The 14,735-nt window shown below is 35.5% G+C and overlaps 1 protein-coding gene across 3 annotated transcripts in view; it reads right to left on the reverse strand.

Moving 5' to 3' along the window:
* The window catches only part of LOC128988847 (remodeling and spacing factor 1-like), a 41,893-nt gene that overhangs the window by 9,114 nt on the left and 18,044 nt on the right, over positions 1 to 14,735 (reverse strand). For all 3 annotated transcript variants that reach the window (XM_054410549.1, XM_054410548.1, XM_054410550.1), the window contains 11 exons: positions 14,355 to 14,699; positions 12,864 to 13,036; positions 12,307 to 12,360; positions 11,073 to 11,203; positions 10,226 to 10,386; positions 8,935 to 9,131; positions 5,428 to 5,739; positions 3,952 to 4,101; positions 2,850 to 3,073; positions 1,106 to 1,245; positions 121 to 232 (listed from right to left, as the gene is read on the reverse strand). In XM_054410549.1, the coding sequence (XP_054266524.1) occupies positions 121 to 232; positions 1,106 to 1,245; positions 2,850 to 3,073; positions 3,952 to 4,101; positions 5,428 to 5,739; positions 8,935 to 9,131; positions 10,226 to 10,386; positions 11,073 to 11,203; positions 12,307 to 12,360; positions 12,864 to 13,036; positions 14,355 to 14,699 (1,999 nt within the window). The remainder of the gene's footprint in view (positions 1 to 120; positions 233 to 1,105; positions 1,246 to 2,849; positions 3,074 to 3,951; positions 4,102 to 5,427; positions 5,740 to 8,934; positions 9,132 to 10,225; positions 10,387 to 11,072; positions 11,204 to 12,306; positions 12,361 to 12,863; positions 13,037 to 14,354; positions 14,700 to 14,735) is intronic.

Below are 14,735 nucleotides of genomic sequence, written 5' to 3' on the forward strand. Positions count from 1 at the left end.
TGAGTTTAATGTAAGAAAAGGATATTTCAAACCACAGCAACCTTTGGAAGGTGGGTGTCAAATTGGGAGAAACTTATCAAGAGAGTCGTTTAGGCTTATCTTGTTAAAAAATATATTTACTTTTTCTTCCGTCTACCCCAGGTCGAGTCGTCTGATTCACTTCCAGAGTCACTCCATAGCTTCTTACTTTTCTTGCTTCTCGGAGCATCACTCTCTTCACTGTCATCGTTAACTGTAAAAAAAATGTAATGAGCTATTTTAATCAATTGATTACTAAATCAACAACAAAATGCATCATCTATTATTTTTTCCCCTAAAATTAAATTGAACTCACAACTAACTGTAAATCAAACAATTTAATAAAAAACACCTAGATTTTTGTAGGTAAATGTGGAAATGTGGATCAGCGTAGGTTAGACAAGAGAAATGCCTAGAATTACATGTGAAACTTAAGTTACAAGTTGTTATTTTGCATGTACCTATATAGGCCTAGACAATACAAATAGTCTAATCCAAATCCCAGAAAATTGAGACCCAAATATTGAATCTAATTGTAATTTTTTTTTACACGTTCGCTACTGCAATATTACATTTTTTATTCATATGGACCAGCGACGCACTTATGCGACGACCGTTTTCTACCCACAGACTGTCGCAACAGCTCGTCACATTAAAATAGACTGACATCGCATATATGCGTCGGTGTCCAATGTAATTAAAAAGCTTGTGTCATCGTAACGGTCTATTTGAAAGCCCTGCATTTTCTGCAGTGGTCTACAGGGATGTCTGTCGCATATGTGCGTCACTTTTTCTGTGGATATGATGATTAGTGACGTCATTTTATGAGGGTTGACAAAACTGATTGGGTGAAGGACAAAACCATAGAACACGAAAAAGATAGGATCTAATCAAATGAATAGGAGTTAGGAGGGAGAGACTCATTTACAATGACTAAGAACAGTACACTTATTGTCTGTTAATTGGAGCCTAGACTGGTGTGTATTAAAAGTTATTATGAACATAATTAGGGAGTATTTTGTATATTCTACAAAAATATCATAATTTTCTAACGTTATGTTATTATATAAAGCCACCGTCAACTTACTGAATTCCTTGTCAAAGCGGGATTTCCGTGCTCTCGAGGATCGTCTGACAGGCTCCATGTTACCTCTCCTAGACTTTCGTCTTCCGCCACCAGACTCATCACTGTCATCATCCTCATCTTCTTCTTCTTCCTCTTCCGAACTGTAGACAGCGATTAAAATTAGCTTAAAACAAATTTGAACTAGTGAGAAACGTAGTGTTAATCTACCACTTGAAGTGCTTTTAGTTGATCTATGAATATATGGATGGAATTCTCATCTATATTAAAATAATTGATTGATCTATTGTAGATGATCTTTCAGGCCTTTAACAGCAATCACCCTTCAAATATTTGGTATTTAACAGAAACTCTTCTCTAGCTGTGTCCTTTGCTGCAACAAAGTCCACCCTTGTGGCTTTATTCAGTTGCATTCAACAATACTATGATCAGTATATGAGTAGACAAGTATAATCAGTGCCCGCGGAAAGTTTATATTACGCCTTGAGTGGGGATTAAGAAAAACAGGTGTTGCCATATCTACTTTTGGTACCCAGAAATTTCAATTTATTGACTGGTTGTAAAGTTAGCTTTTAACTTTACTTACTTTGTGTGTAGAATACTGTATACGATTTCACGTGATTTAACAAGGTTAAATGTAAACAAAATAGTCTGTGAATCTTGATTTAGCTAATTTTCAGCTCACCTAACCTCTAACAAATTAATCAAAATAACAAATTCTACTTTTGGTCCATTTGGAATCGAGGTCGTTCCATCGAGGTTGCACTGTAATTACATTCTTGCACCAACTAGCTGATTGTACATTAACTGAATCTCTGAACTGTCAAAATTTCTAAATAGCAATTTTTAAGCAAGAAAACAATAGTTATTTGTGTAACTAGTGGTGAAAGTGGCACTTTGCTGCACACGAGAGCAATGTTTACGCACGAGCCTGCGGCTCGTGCGGAATGATCTCGAGTGCAGCAAAGGCCTTTTTCACTCGTGTTACACATTATATTTTTCCTACAGTCACTATTAAGCATATAAATAATTAGTCTTTCAAACACTTTACAACACAATTTTAGGTTCAGCTGGCAACACAAATGGTGCCCTAGAGAAAGTAGTACCCGCGGTCCGTATCACTCCGCTATTTTTCCTCGGCAAGAAATGTGCTCCGCGTTTTGAGAATATAGTTCTGTATGTTTTAGTAATTTGAAGTGGTTTCCGCGCCTAAAAAAATGCTTTAAAGGTATTTTCTTGTTTATTAAGATCGTAGGAATGTTTTAAAAACGTTTAAAAGAAAAGTCCAGAAAGTTCAGAAATACCGAAACTATAAACACGAAATGACAGGTTAAATCGTAGTTATAATAGTCAATCAGCTGCTCATAGTATTATTATCTTGAAGTGTTGCCAACCTATTTCCAAGCGTACACGGATTACGTGCATAATAGAACCACGCTGTTTTGTGTTGTTTCGTTGGAATCCTGATGTGCGGCAAAGTATAAACCGTACGACAAAGTATAAACCGTACGGCAAAGTATAAATATGCAGCAATTAGCAGCTTTCTGTACTATAAACAGTACAAGGAAGCCCACTTTGTCGGGTGACTGTAGGAAAAAAAATGTTTATGTTTACTTTAATGGTTGAAAAGTATCAGCTGAATATTAAAAAGTAACATTTCAATGTTACTGTGCATTAAGTGATACTTGTTTAAATTCCAAGTAACAAGTTACCTTTATCAAGTAAAATGAAAAATTCCAATTCCTACCTGGAGCCTTTGAAGTCCTCGTCGTCGTCATCATCATCACTAGGATCGTCCAGACTATTGAGTTTGCGGTGTTTCTTGCGGCCCGGCCGGGACAGAGTTGTTCTTTTGGGCACCACTCTTGGAAATTCGTCTTCATCATCTTCATTCTTGCTGTCATCATCATCAGACGACTCCTCATCACTTTCCTCTCTTTTCTTTTTTGGTTTCTCCTCTTTTTCTTTAATCTGTAAAATCAGTAACATAGTAGTCTGGGGAAGATCATTTTTACTGTGAGTACATGTTGAAAGATTGTTGAGGACATTTTCCATCATTGATAAGCAAAATAGAAGTTACAATTTATGGAATCTAACCGTGTATTTAAGTGGAGAAAGAACGTGGTAAACTACATGTTTAGAACACAACCAGATGGCGCTGGATAACACAATAACTGGAAACAATAAATGTTTAGATATCAGTCCAAATTTAAACCGTAAATAAGAAGAAAAAAACAAATCGCAATAAAAGAGAGGAGATCGAACCACTTTGTCATCTTAACTTGATCAGAACCAAGGACAGTACGCCAGCTAGTGTCATTAAATTCTCACTGCCCTAAATATTAATTTCTCTCAGCTATTGAGTTTCCTGATGCTATCCACTTTATAATGTTCTATTTTCTCCACCAAGATGATGCATGAGTCAAGATTCCGAAATGCCTTGAAACTTACATTTAACTAACCACTGACGAAAAATAATAACAATAAATCTTTAAACCACATTACGAACAACAACCAACTAAATGCAGTTCTGTTTCATTTTTGCTAAAGGAATGACATTTGTCTAAAATAAAATATAATCCCTTGGAGGAACAATGTAAAAGTAATTATTTAAACTTTTTTATAAAAACGTAAGAAAATAAAGAAGAAACGTTTAGACAGCTGATCAAAGAGATTACTGTGGCTATACAGAAGGTCAAATTTTCAATACCAAGAATAAAATAAAAAGCATACCATCACAAGTTACTAGATTTCATTTTAAGCGCAACCATTATACACCTAAAATAATTGCTCTGCACCCTAGAGGCCAAACTCCAAGACCAAGATACTAAATTAGTTCATAAACTTACATCGGTTGTAGCATTTGCCTTAACCTCCTCGCCATTGATTTCAGCGCTACTCTGATTGGTCTGTGGCGTTCCTTCTCCCTCCTTCGGCAACACTGCGTCAGTTGTAGCAACAGGAGCTGGTAAAACACCACCACTACCCTCCACCTCTTCCTGCGTCAAAATACAATTGATTTCAAATGTATTGATCTTAATAGAAGACATAATAAACAGTGTTTGCCTGCAATCATGAGGACTCATGTTGTAGCTTTTGGAATGGTTGAAATGGGAACCAGCTTTCAATGAGTATTAATCTACATGTCCATTAGTATATTGCTGTCTAAAGGTCCATCTCACTGTTCTACTCTACTTTCACCTTAAACTCACCAAGGTAGGTTTGCAATGTATTGAATGAACAGGAAAAAAAAGTAGTCTAGACATAGCTTCTACCGGATCAAGTTGTGCCTAGCCTACAATCATAGGCCATGACTCAGTCTTTTGTTTTTTTAAATATGTGTCTCTATAATGTATCTACGTGAGTACCTAATTATTGTTCATGTTGACGATTTTCAAAACAAACAACAAGACATCCAGTACTGGCCTGAAGATGACTACTTTCATGAGTCAAAACTAGTTGCTCTATTGTAACAATCTGGATTGCGTAAATGCAGGTATATACTTAATTTTTTTATTTAACACATTGAGTGCAGTAAATATATCCATGGATCCTTCCCAAGGGCCTGAAATTATTTCTTACATAAAATCTTTTTTTTTGCCAGAAGTGAGGATCTAGGTCTGAAATAGTGTTGAGCAGTTTTTCCCAATAAAAATGGTGTCCAAAATCGCCGGTCACTGGGGACTGGGCCGACCCACGCAATGACGTTTGTGGGCATCATGATGGAAATATTCCGTTTTTGGTCTCAAAAACACTGTTTTTCAAACAAAAAATGTTGATTAGCACTATAACTAATATATACTACCCCTTCCTCCTTTCCAACCATTGTTTATTTCAATAACAGTGAATCATGGAACTCCTCATAACAATTTGGTATTGGGGAGTCCATCTTTATTAAAAAGCACATAAACTAAAATAATAAACCTTAAAATATATTGTTGTGACGTATAAGAAACAAAAACACAAAAGAAATAGGTCAATAAATGTCCTAAATCAATAAATTATGCAAGTGGGAATTTACCGGTCTCGGGAAAACACACACAGTATAGGTTATGTAATGCTAGCAACGCACACGTAATAACTCCGGTCCTTTCCACAGGTTGCGCCACACAGAGTGATTCATTTAAGAGCGACCTGGCCGGGCACAGGTGACCGGGCCGGCCTGGGAGCGAGTTCGGAGGCCGGTCCTCGGTGACCGCCCCGCACTCAATATGTGTTAAATCTACTTTGACCTCACAATACTACTGACAAACAAATGAATCTACACTTGATATACTAAATACACGGCGAGAAATAACTATACAATTTACAAATACTACACTGACCCGTATTGCAGAGTTGATGAGTTCATCGTACTCATTGAAGCGGTAGCTGGTGGTGCCTGAGCGTCGCTGTCGCAGCTGGTAAACAGGCTCATCTGAGTACTCTGACTCTGAATCAGACCGAGACGCCGAGCTCTCGGAACTCTCACTACCACTGGGCTTCTCCTTGGGTGGGTGAGCGTTACCAGGTAACACGTTGTCCAGACTGATGCCCACATACGCCAGCCGCTTCCGTCTCAACTCCTCGTTCTCCCTCCGCTTGGTATCTTTGTCATAGATTCTCAATGTTTCTTGCAACTTCTTCACCAACGTTGCCTGTGCAAAACCATCGGATTAGAAAATAATTTATCTTAAAAAGTGGAATTGAATTTTAAAATTTAGATTAATTAAATGTGTGATGTTTTTTCAGTGTCTTAAGTATTTCAAAGTCAGATACCAGTAATGTTAATTAAATATTTAGATGTTATGTAAGAAAAAAAGTTCAGAAAATTGTACAACCGTACAGAGATAATAGGTGGAATAGTTGTACAATCAGGTGGTATTGAATAGGAGAATGCCAACTGAGATAAATACTGAGTGGCAACATGGAACGGAAGCAACTCTGCAGAGGAGGTGGTGAAAAGAAGCGATATCAGATATAGGGGAAAGAAAGTTGACTGAGGTGGTCAAGATTTGTTAAAGAGACTAAACGACACATCCAATTATAATTGATCTAAAAAGTAAGGGACGGTAAAAAGTAGGGGTGTGCGAGTATTCGAACATCGAGCTTTTTCGAGCCGAATAGGACGCTATTCGGCTCGGCTCGTGATTTTCAAAAAGTTCGAAATGTTCGAGCCGAATACTTATTGAACTAGCAAATAAAAATTAAATTAATAAATAAGGAACTATAAGCACGGAATAAGCACGAACCTCAGCTCAGTCAAGACGCAATGATTATTGATCGTAATTTTGAGGAAACTACCACCTATCGCGTTGTCTTTCTAACACAACTATTCGTATCGTAATATACAACGCAGTGCGAGTGCGTGATTGGCTAAGTCGCTATGACGACACACGGTTGCCGTGGCAACCTACAGTGCGCACTGAGCACTGCGCCTTGTGTGGGAGGGGAGATTATACCAACAAACTATTTCAGGAATTCTATTTTGGGACGGATGAAAGATAAGGAAGAAACAAAAAGTGGTCACGTGTGCAAATGTAGTGGGCGAGACAATAAGGCTGTAAACGAGTATCACTCGTCGTGTCGTTCCTTGTTTGTTTACTTTTTCAGATTCCTTATCAAACTCCTTATCATCAAACTTCCTTATCAAAATTCCTTATCTGCTATCTCTCTTTCTCTCTCTCTCTCTCTCTAACAATGTACTGATTAAACAGATTGTGTTTGACGACTTTTCTACTTATAAGTTTCCCTGCGGTTATTTTAGTTCAATCAATCCCATAACCTTTCTAATGTTTATCAAAATAATTAATTAATATGTTTTGTATTTTATTTCCTTTAAACCAACCCTTATTTACCATCTGTATTTTATAGAATAAAATGTTTGTTTAGGCCTATAAAGTTTGACTGGCCACACAATTTTGTACCTATTTTATTTTGTATAAAGTAACAGTTACTTTGAGGATTATATATATATATATCAATAAGTGGCGCATGCTGTAATGAGTGCTTTTTATTATCAAAATAAGTAATGAGTTATTAATTTTTGATAGTACATGGGTCATTGAATACCATAATGTGATGTAGTTTCCTATTTGTATCGGGAGACGGACAGCGTCCCAGACCTTTGTTTGGGTTAATCCCCTGATTTGTGGCCTGAGGGTAGTGGTCACCGGAGGAGGGGTGGGGAATCGAGAATTCTGAATCCCACCGGAGGCGTTAACTTTTTGTCAAAGATTTCGCTTGGAATGCGATTACTTCTTAACTGTACATCTTTTGTTAGAATTTAAGGCGTTTATAATTTTATGATCAGAAATATTTTTCGATTAGTAAACCTTTGTACGATTTTTCCATTATCAGCAAGTTTGGTTGGTTTGGTTAGGTTATGACAGTTTAATTTTACAATAATTTAAAAATTGTAAAAATGAATTTTAGGCATTTGTAGTTTTATTTTATGAACAGAACTATTTTTTTTTACTAAACCTTCATTCGATTTTTAATTATCAGCAAGTTTGGTTAGTTTGGTTAGGTTATGACAGTTAAATTAAATTTAAATTTAACCGACAAACGATACGTTTTGACAGCGACAGTAATAGAGCTAACAATTTGAAGCGAACAGTTCGGCTATGCACGGTATGATGCGGAAGCGTTCGACACCAACCTAGAACTGACAGGTCAACCGACCGTGATTAAGAGGATTAAGCCTGGTGCATGTGCCTACACCCATTTGTATCTTGCAAATAAATAATAATTGATAGTTAATTCTTGAAATGAAAAATAGTGATCGCATTCATAAACCTGTTGTCAAAACAGCAACGAGGGTGTAAGGGTTTATTGTTTCAGACGCAAGGGTGTTTCAAGGACAAAGTGTTGGGCCACCCGGATTGGGGGGAGGGGGGCGGTGAGACTGTGTGAAGGGGAGGAAACTGGTTTTGGCTATTTATTGATTAGTTCGCCGACCCTTCTAGATAACAAAATTGAGTGACAGTGTTAAATCATCGTGTTCTGCATTTCATTTCTTGTTTACTTTGTGTGTTATTCTATTAATTCTAGTGCTTTGGTCTATTTCCTCTATATGTCAATTATATATTTTTTAATATATAAGTAAAACTTGTCTCTCCACCTTTTTGGATCCAAACCAACCATGTTCTTTTTTGATTAATAGGATTCATAAAACAAAAATATTTTGTGCATGGAAAACAACAAGAATAATCACGTGTTTTTAAATTTATTTTGTATTTATTTATACAAACATAGTATATTCATAGTAGTTACAATATACATATGTAATCGACTTGCTAGTTGTTTTGTCGTCATTCAAGGTCGCGTTGCTGTTCTGTTATGAAAGACAATCTAATTGTCTCAGTCTGCACTGCATATCTCTTCAGGCCTTCAATCGATATCCTTTTATTTCTTGCATCTTCATTTAGTTCAGTTCAGTTCTTATCGTGATTATCTACTATTTGATGTCTTGACAATTCTCAATGTTTTTAAACATATTAAAATAACATTGTGTTTATTTAAAAATTGACTGAACATTATTATTATTATGCACTTTTTTAAGAAAAAAAGTTTAATAATTAAGATAAGGTTACGCTAGGAAAAGCTCGGCTCGAAAAAGCTCGAGCTCGAACATTTTTTAAAAAGCTCGGCTCGGCTCGGCTCGAGGTTGAAAATCACTATTCGCACACCCCTAGTAAAAAGTTTTTATGTTTCTTTTTCTACTATACTTGTTGCATTGCAGTCTACAACTAAACTACAGCACAAATAGTCTGTACCATTGCAAATGGATATTTAGGACAAAATTACCGACAAAGAAAATTACCCATCCTTCGTAACATCGGCCTACTTACATGTTGACAGGGAGGGCAGTGCCAGTCTCCTTCTGGCACCAACATGAGTGAAGGCCGTAGACAGGACGCATGCCAGCCGAGGTTACAAGTGTCACACAACAATATCCACTCAGGGTGATCCTTCTTGCCACACTTCTCACACGCAAAGTCATCCAAGTCCTTAGAACTCTCCTCCGTCTCCTCAGTTGGCTCTTTGACTGCAAGAAATTATATTAAACTAAACTGTCCTTTAAAATATGCAAAAACCAAGGCTAGTTCGCTTTAGAATTTGTCTGCCCTCAAACTTATCATGCACATTGGCCACACTTATCTTATCTTATCACAATCATTGGCCACGCACGACAAATAAACAGACTTGACCAAAACATTTTACCCAACATTACTGTGAACGGTACTGTATTGCCATACCAAGACAAAGTTAAAAGTCTTGGTTTGACGATACACAATACACTAGACTGGACTGACACGGTGGTTAACACCTGTAAAAGGGTGTTTTTAAAGTTTATCATTTTAAATCCCTCAGAGTCTTTTGTCTTGACTGTGTCTCCATTAAATTTTCAATTACTCTAAAAAATCTAAAAAATAATCAGTATTCTACACGTAAAGTTTATCATTTTAAATCCCTCAGAGTCTTTTGTCTTGACTGTGTCTCCATTAAATTTTCAATTACTCTAAAAAATCTCAAAAATAATCAGCAGGGTGTCCACAAAAATTTTGTCATTAATTTCCCTGACTTTCCATGACTATCCATGAGCATTAACCATTGATTTCCATGACTTACGAACTTTACTCGAAAATTATAATATACCGCAAACACTTAAATAATACTGCCTAGACAGAAAATATTGAAATACGTATTAACAGATAACAATGGCGTACAACAGGTACAACAATGAACTAAATACAAACCCATAAACTAAGACAACTGTATAAATTGAATTATCGTATATTTGTGAACAATTCGGAAAAATGCTACAATAGTCGGGGTTACGGCCAACTAGATCATTGAAAGGACCCCTGAAATCCATCCATCATTGGTTATTTCCATGACTTTCCATGACTTTTTGCCTATTTCCATGACTTTCAATGACCAGAATTTTTTTCCATGACTTTCCATGACTATCCCTGACTTTCCAGAATGTGGACACCCTGAATCAGTATTCTACACGTATGTGGGAGATGACCGCAATATTTCTACAGTAGCTTAGTATAAACTTGTTATATCTATAAAAAATTGTCAACTAACACTTCCAACCTAAAACTATTTTAAATTAATATTTCAAATAAATACCTTTCTGAGCTGTTCTTGCCCTTCGAACTGGTTTCCACTCTTCGTCTGCTTCCAAATCCGACTCAGGAGAAAATTCGTGATCAGACTTCACTGGCAAAGGAAGCTCTTCATCCTCCTCCACAATGTCATCAAAATGGTCCTCTTCTTCTTCTTCAGCAGAACTGTTACATACATAATAGTAATTAAGGGGTTTGGTAGCGAGGCTTACCTGGATGGGAGAGAGACATCCTGTGGACATCCTGGCACAACAAATATTAAAATTGTTCGCTTAACATAAAATTGTAATTTTTAACTGAAACTGACAGTATTTTTAACCCAGGAAGGTTGGGGTTGGAAGGAATGTCTTTAGCAATGTTTAGAGTATAGACCCTTGTGCCCTTTGTAAACTTATTAAAGTAGATTATATTTAACAAAATATTCAGTTATGTCCACCACCAGTTGAAAAAAATATTTTCAGATTCCCTTCTCTTTTAATTATATTAATTCCTCTTCTTCCTGCTACAGTATTTCCTTCAACACAGCAGCAAAGCAAGTCATTTTGACATTACGATTAATGTAAATATTTTCAATAAGAAAATATAAATATTTGTTATGCTAAAGAATATTCAAGAGTGGTATGCACAATATGTTGCTATAGGCTAGCTAAAAGAATGTATGCTAATTTATGTCTAAATCCTGAAATGATGAACCAGAACAAATCATGGTAGCTGTGAAATCAAAAATACATATTTTACAGGCATCAACCTTCGAAACCAAATATCGTTATGAGTTGGTTTTGTCACTACCCATCTTCCAAAAATGTGTTATGACAACAATATTAAACTAAAACTAACAGATTGCATCCCACCTTGATCCAGAAGAAGATTTCCAGGGATCACGTTCATTAAATGCTTTTACTGGATGCTTTCTCTTCTTCCTCCTCCTTTTCTTCCTCTCAGATAAGGGTTCGTCCTCAGGAACATCGTCATCACTTTCTTTCTGAAACATGTACTTTGAAATAAATAAGCAGGCTAAAAAAATAAAAAAAATAAGTAAACTAATGGCTGAGAATGAAAAGTCAAACGTCTTTTAAAATTCCACAATAATTGAAGATCTGGTTATAAGAAAGACTCAAAGAGAATAGTTATTTGTGCAACTAGTGAGAAAAGTGAGCAATTGACTCACTCGAGAGAAATCCTTACTCACGAGCCGTAGGCGAGTGAGGAATGGTTTCTCGAGTGAGGCAATTGGACTTTGAACTCGAGTTGCACATTATACTTTTCCTACAGTTACCATAAGACAAATAAATTTGTGAAGAAACATAACCTATTTTTACACAGAAGTGAACTTTTAATATAACATTTAATTTGAAGTGACAAATACAACAGTACAACAGCTGACCAGCTGATTTACAGCCAGTGCTGCCAATGTATTTCGCGCGCATACGACGTTGCCTGCATGTTACGCGCTCACTATTTCGTGGCTTCACGTTGCAAATCTGGAGTGAGACAAAGTAATTAGAGTGAGACAATGTTAACATTGTCTCACTGATGAGCGAATTGGCCACTTTGCTTTCTCAAATCAGTGAGAGAACATGTACATTGTTAGGTAACTGTAGGAAAAATTTAAATCTTAATCCTTTTCAAATTGTCTCACTGCTTTTATGTCCATAAGCACTTTTACTAAATACTAAGTTACTGTCTGCTATTCATTTTCTACTTACAGCAATCAACAGTAGTTGTTGCTATTCACCTATTCCCGTCACGTACAATAAATACCACATGCTTAGCAATGGTTATTTTAGACCATTTAGAGTGTATGTTTTAAAGAATAAAAACTTTTGTTTATTTAGCTTGACTTAAAATTGTTTTCTGCTGAATGAATATAAACATGGATCCCCGAGCTAAAGCACTGAACTCCAAATTAAATACCTAAGGTAGTAATTATGTAGCATAGTACAAATTTTAGCTATGAATATCAACAATCAACATACATGCAAATCCCATCTTGTAGACGTTTGGTAATTTCTGTTGCTACGGCTTAAAATGTAAAAGATATCAAGTAGTAAACAGCAACATACAACAAAACAATAAAAAAATTACCTTAGTTTTCTTCTTCTTTTTGGGAGTTCCCTTGATTGCCTCTTCGTTGTCATCCTAAAAAAATTAAATTATTAATATTTCTTATTTATACTACTAAATTCTGTTTAGGGATTAATATAACCTAAACATATTCTTTTAGGATACCTTAACAAGCTGCAATCTATGTTTCACATCTTTCAAAAATTTCCCAAAATAACAGAAGAAAGTAAAACAGAAATTGAATTAACTTAGGTTAGTTTTTTTATTGAACAGGTATATAAAATTGTCATTTGTTGGCTGTTGTCAAGAAATATTTTAATGTTACACAAAGAGTAGGATCCCTAACAGAATGAAATGAGAAAAAAAACATGATAAAGATACAACAATGAGAACCAATAAATTAGCCTACTAAATTTGTTCATTGAGATGAATAGGAAAATAAGTAAAAAAAACAAGCTTGGCTGGGTTATTAGATAAAAAGTTTTAACAGAGCTACAGTATCTATAAATGTCCATTCCCGAGCCCCATCATTAAGAGCTTTACACAAATAATTACCAACAACTTAACAGTAGGCCTACCTTTTTCTTTTTATTTTTCTTCCCTGGTTTATCAGCATTCTGATGGTGGTCGTCCCCATGTTTGTGATCTGCTTGTTCTTTAATTTTAATTTGTGCGATGCGACTTGACTGTCTGACAGAACGGCTTGTATCATTCAGATCAATATCTAAATTGATACCTGAAAATGCTCTACCTGCAACACAGATTTTGTATTAGCAATTTTGTCTTATTATTTTATTTACTGTAACCTAAGGTTGTTATGCATAATAGAATAATTGGGATTTTTTTATTTTATAGTTTTATCCAACAGATTTTTTTATACAGTAGACTCGTGGTAAATCGAAATAGGAGGGTCAAGCAAATAAATTTGAATTATCAAGAGGTTCGATTTATTGGGAGGAAAAGAAACCATTCAAATGACAAAAAAATCATTTATTTTTTATTTAAGGTTCATTTTGTAATTTTGTATGATGCCTTGGTTAAGCAGCTGCAGCTTTGAGGTCATTTTTGGTGGACAATTTTGAAATTTCCTGTTTGACAAATGAGGTTGTTGTGTACTAAATAACTGTCAAGGAACAAGATATTTTTAATATTTTTATTTGGTATGCTTATTTAATGCTACTAGCCACTCATTGAATGATTAAGTTGTAATTCAAGCCTTTTTTTGTTTGACCGATTAGTTACAAGATATGACTGGATGCCCCATTATAACACCTGGGCGAGCAAACACTGCCAACCAGACGAATACTGCTCCTACTGAACACAACAAAGCTACTGTGCATGACAGGATGTTTAGTTTCTTATTATGGTGACTGGAATAAACCATTCACCTCCGTCCCTTCGAATTATAGAGAGTTCTGCCGATTAAACTTTGTATTACTGCATGTTCCAAATCAACCTGCCCTCTGCCTGGACTTTGAGATACAGAGTGTATCAAAATGCATGGTAAAACTTTGGAATAACAAAGCTCTCTAGGGACTGAGCTTTTATTTTGAATTATCAAACGTTTTGATTTATCGAATGTTTTAATTACCAAGAGTAGACTGTATTGTTATACGAAATCCAAAAACTGTTTTCATGTTTGTAACAAACCGCACTAAGTGCCCAACAAACAAGATAAAAATATAAATGCGGGATCGAGTGTTTCAGGCATCTATTTGGACACAAGTGACCAATTCTCTGAAAGGAGAAAGATATCACTTCTATTGTCAATAATATTCAATGTAATCTTAAGATGAATAAAGATTTATGATTCTTATATAGAAAGAGCCAAAAGTAACTGCGAAAGCCACACTAGAAGATCTCAGAGTGAAAAAGCAAACAAGATACAGCAAGGATAGTGAAAAAATGGTTTGTAGGAGCTTCATCTGTTTTCATTGAATTGTGTTGCGTTTTATAGTTTTTAATGCAGTTAAATTACTTGTGTAAGTAGCTGCAAAATAAAAGAATGCACGAGGAACATACTGATAAGAAGAAAAAGTAGGCCTAGTAGTAAAAAACATAAAACTTACTGTTTCGTCCCTTTGACTTCTTCGGTTTCTTTTCAGTAGATTCATCAGACTTGTCATCATCCTCGTCATTGACATCTTCATCTGTAATTTTACTGGCATCATCTTTCTTTGATTTCAAATTAGATTTAACATTTTGTTTTCCTTTCCCTTGGTTACTTTTGGCAGTTTTTGCACTTTTTGCTGTTAGATTGTTCTTAGCAGCAGGTGAAGTTTTAGATTCTTTAAACGATTTATTGAGTTCTGTGTCTTTATTATCATCACTGTGGTTCTCTTCTTCACTACTGGATTTGCAATTTCTTTTCTCTTCTACACCCTTACGCAAACTTTTATTTGGAGCTCTCTTTCCTAAAAAAAAAATAAAATAAAATAAATGTAGTCACA

The sequence above is a fragment of the Macrosteles quadrilineatus genome, unplaced genomic scaffold, assembly GCF_028750875.1.
Source record: "Macrosteles quadrilineatus isolate MER2022 unplaced genomic scaffold, UCM_ALF_1.0 Scaffold_3__2_contigs__length_128488019, whole genome shotgun sequence".
NCBI classification, from domain to species: domain Eukaryota; kingdom Metazoa; phylum Arthropoda; class Insecta; order Hemiptera; family Cicadellidae; genus Macrosteles; species Macrosteles quadrilineatus.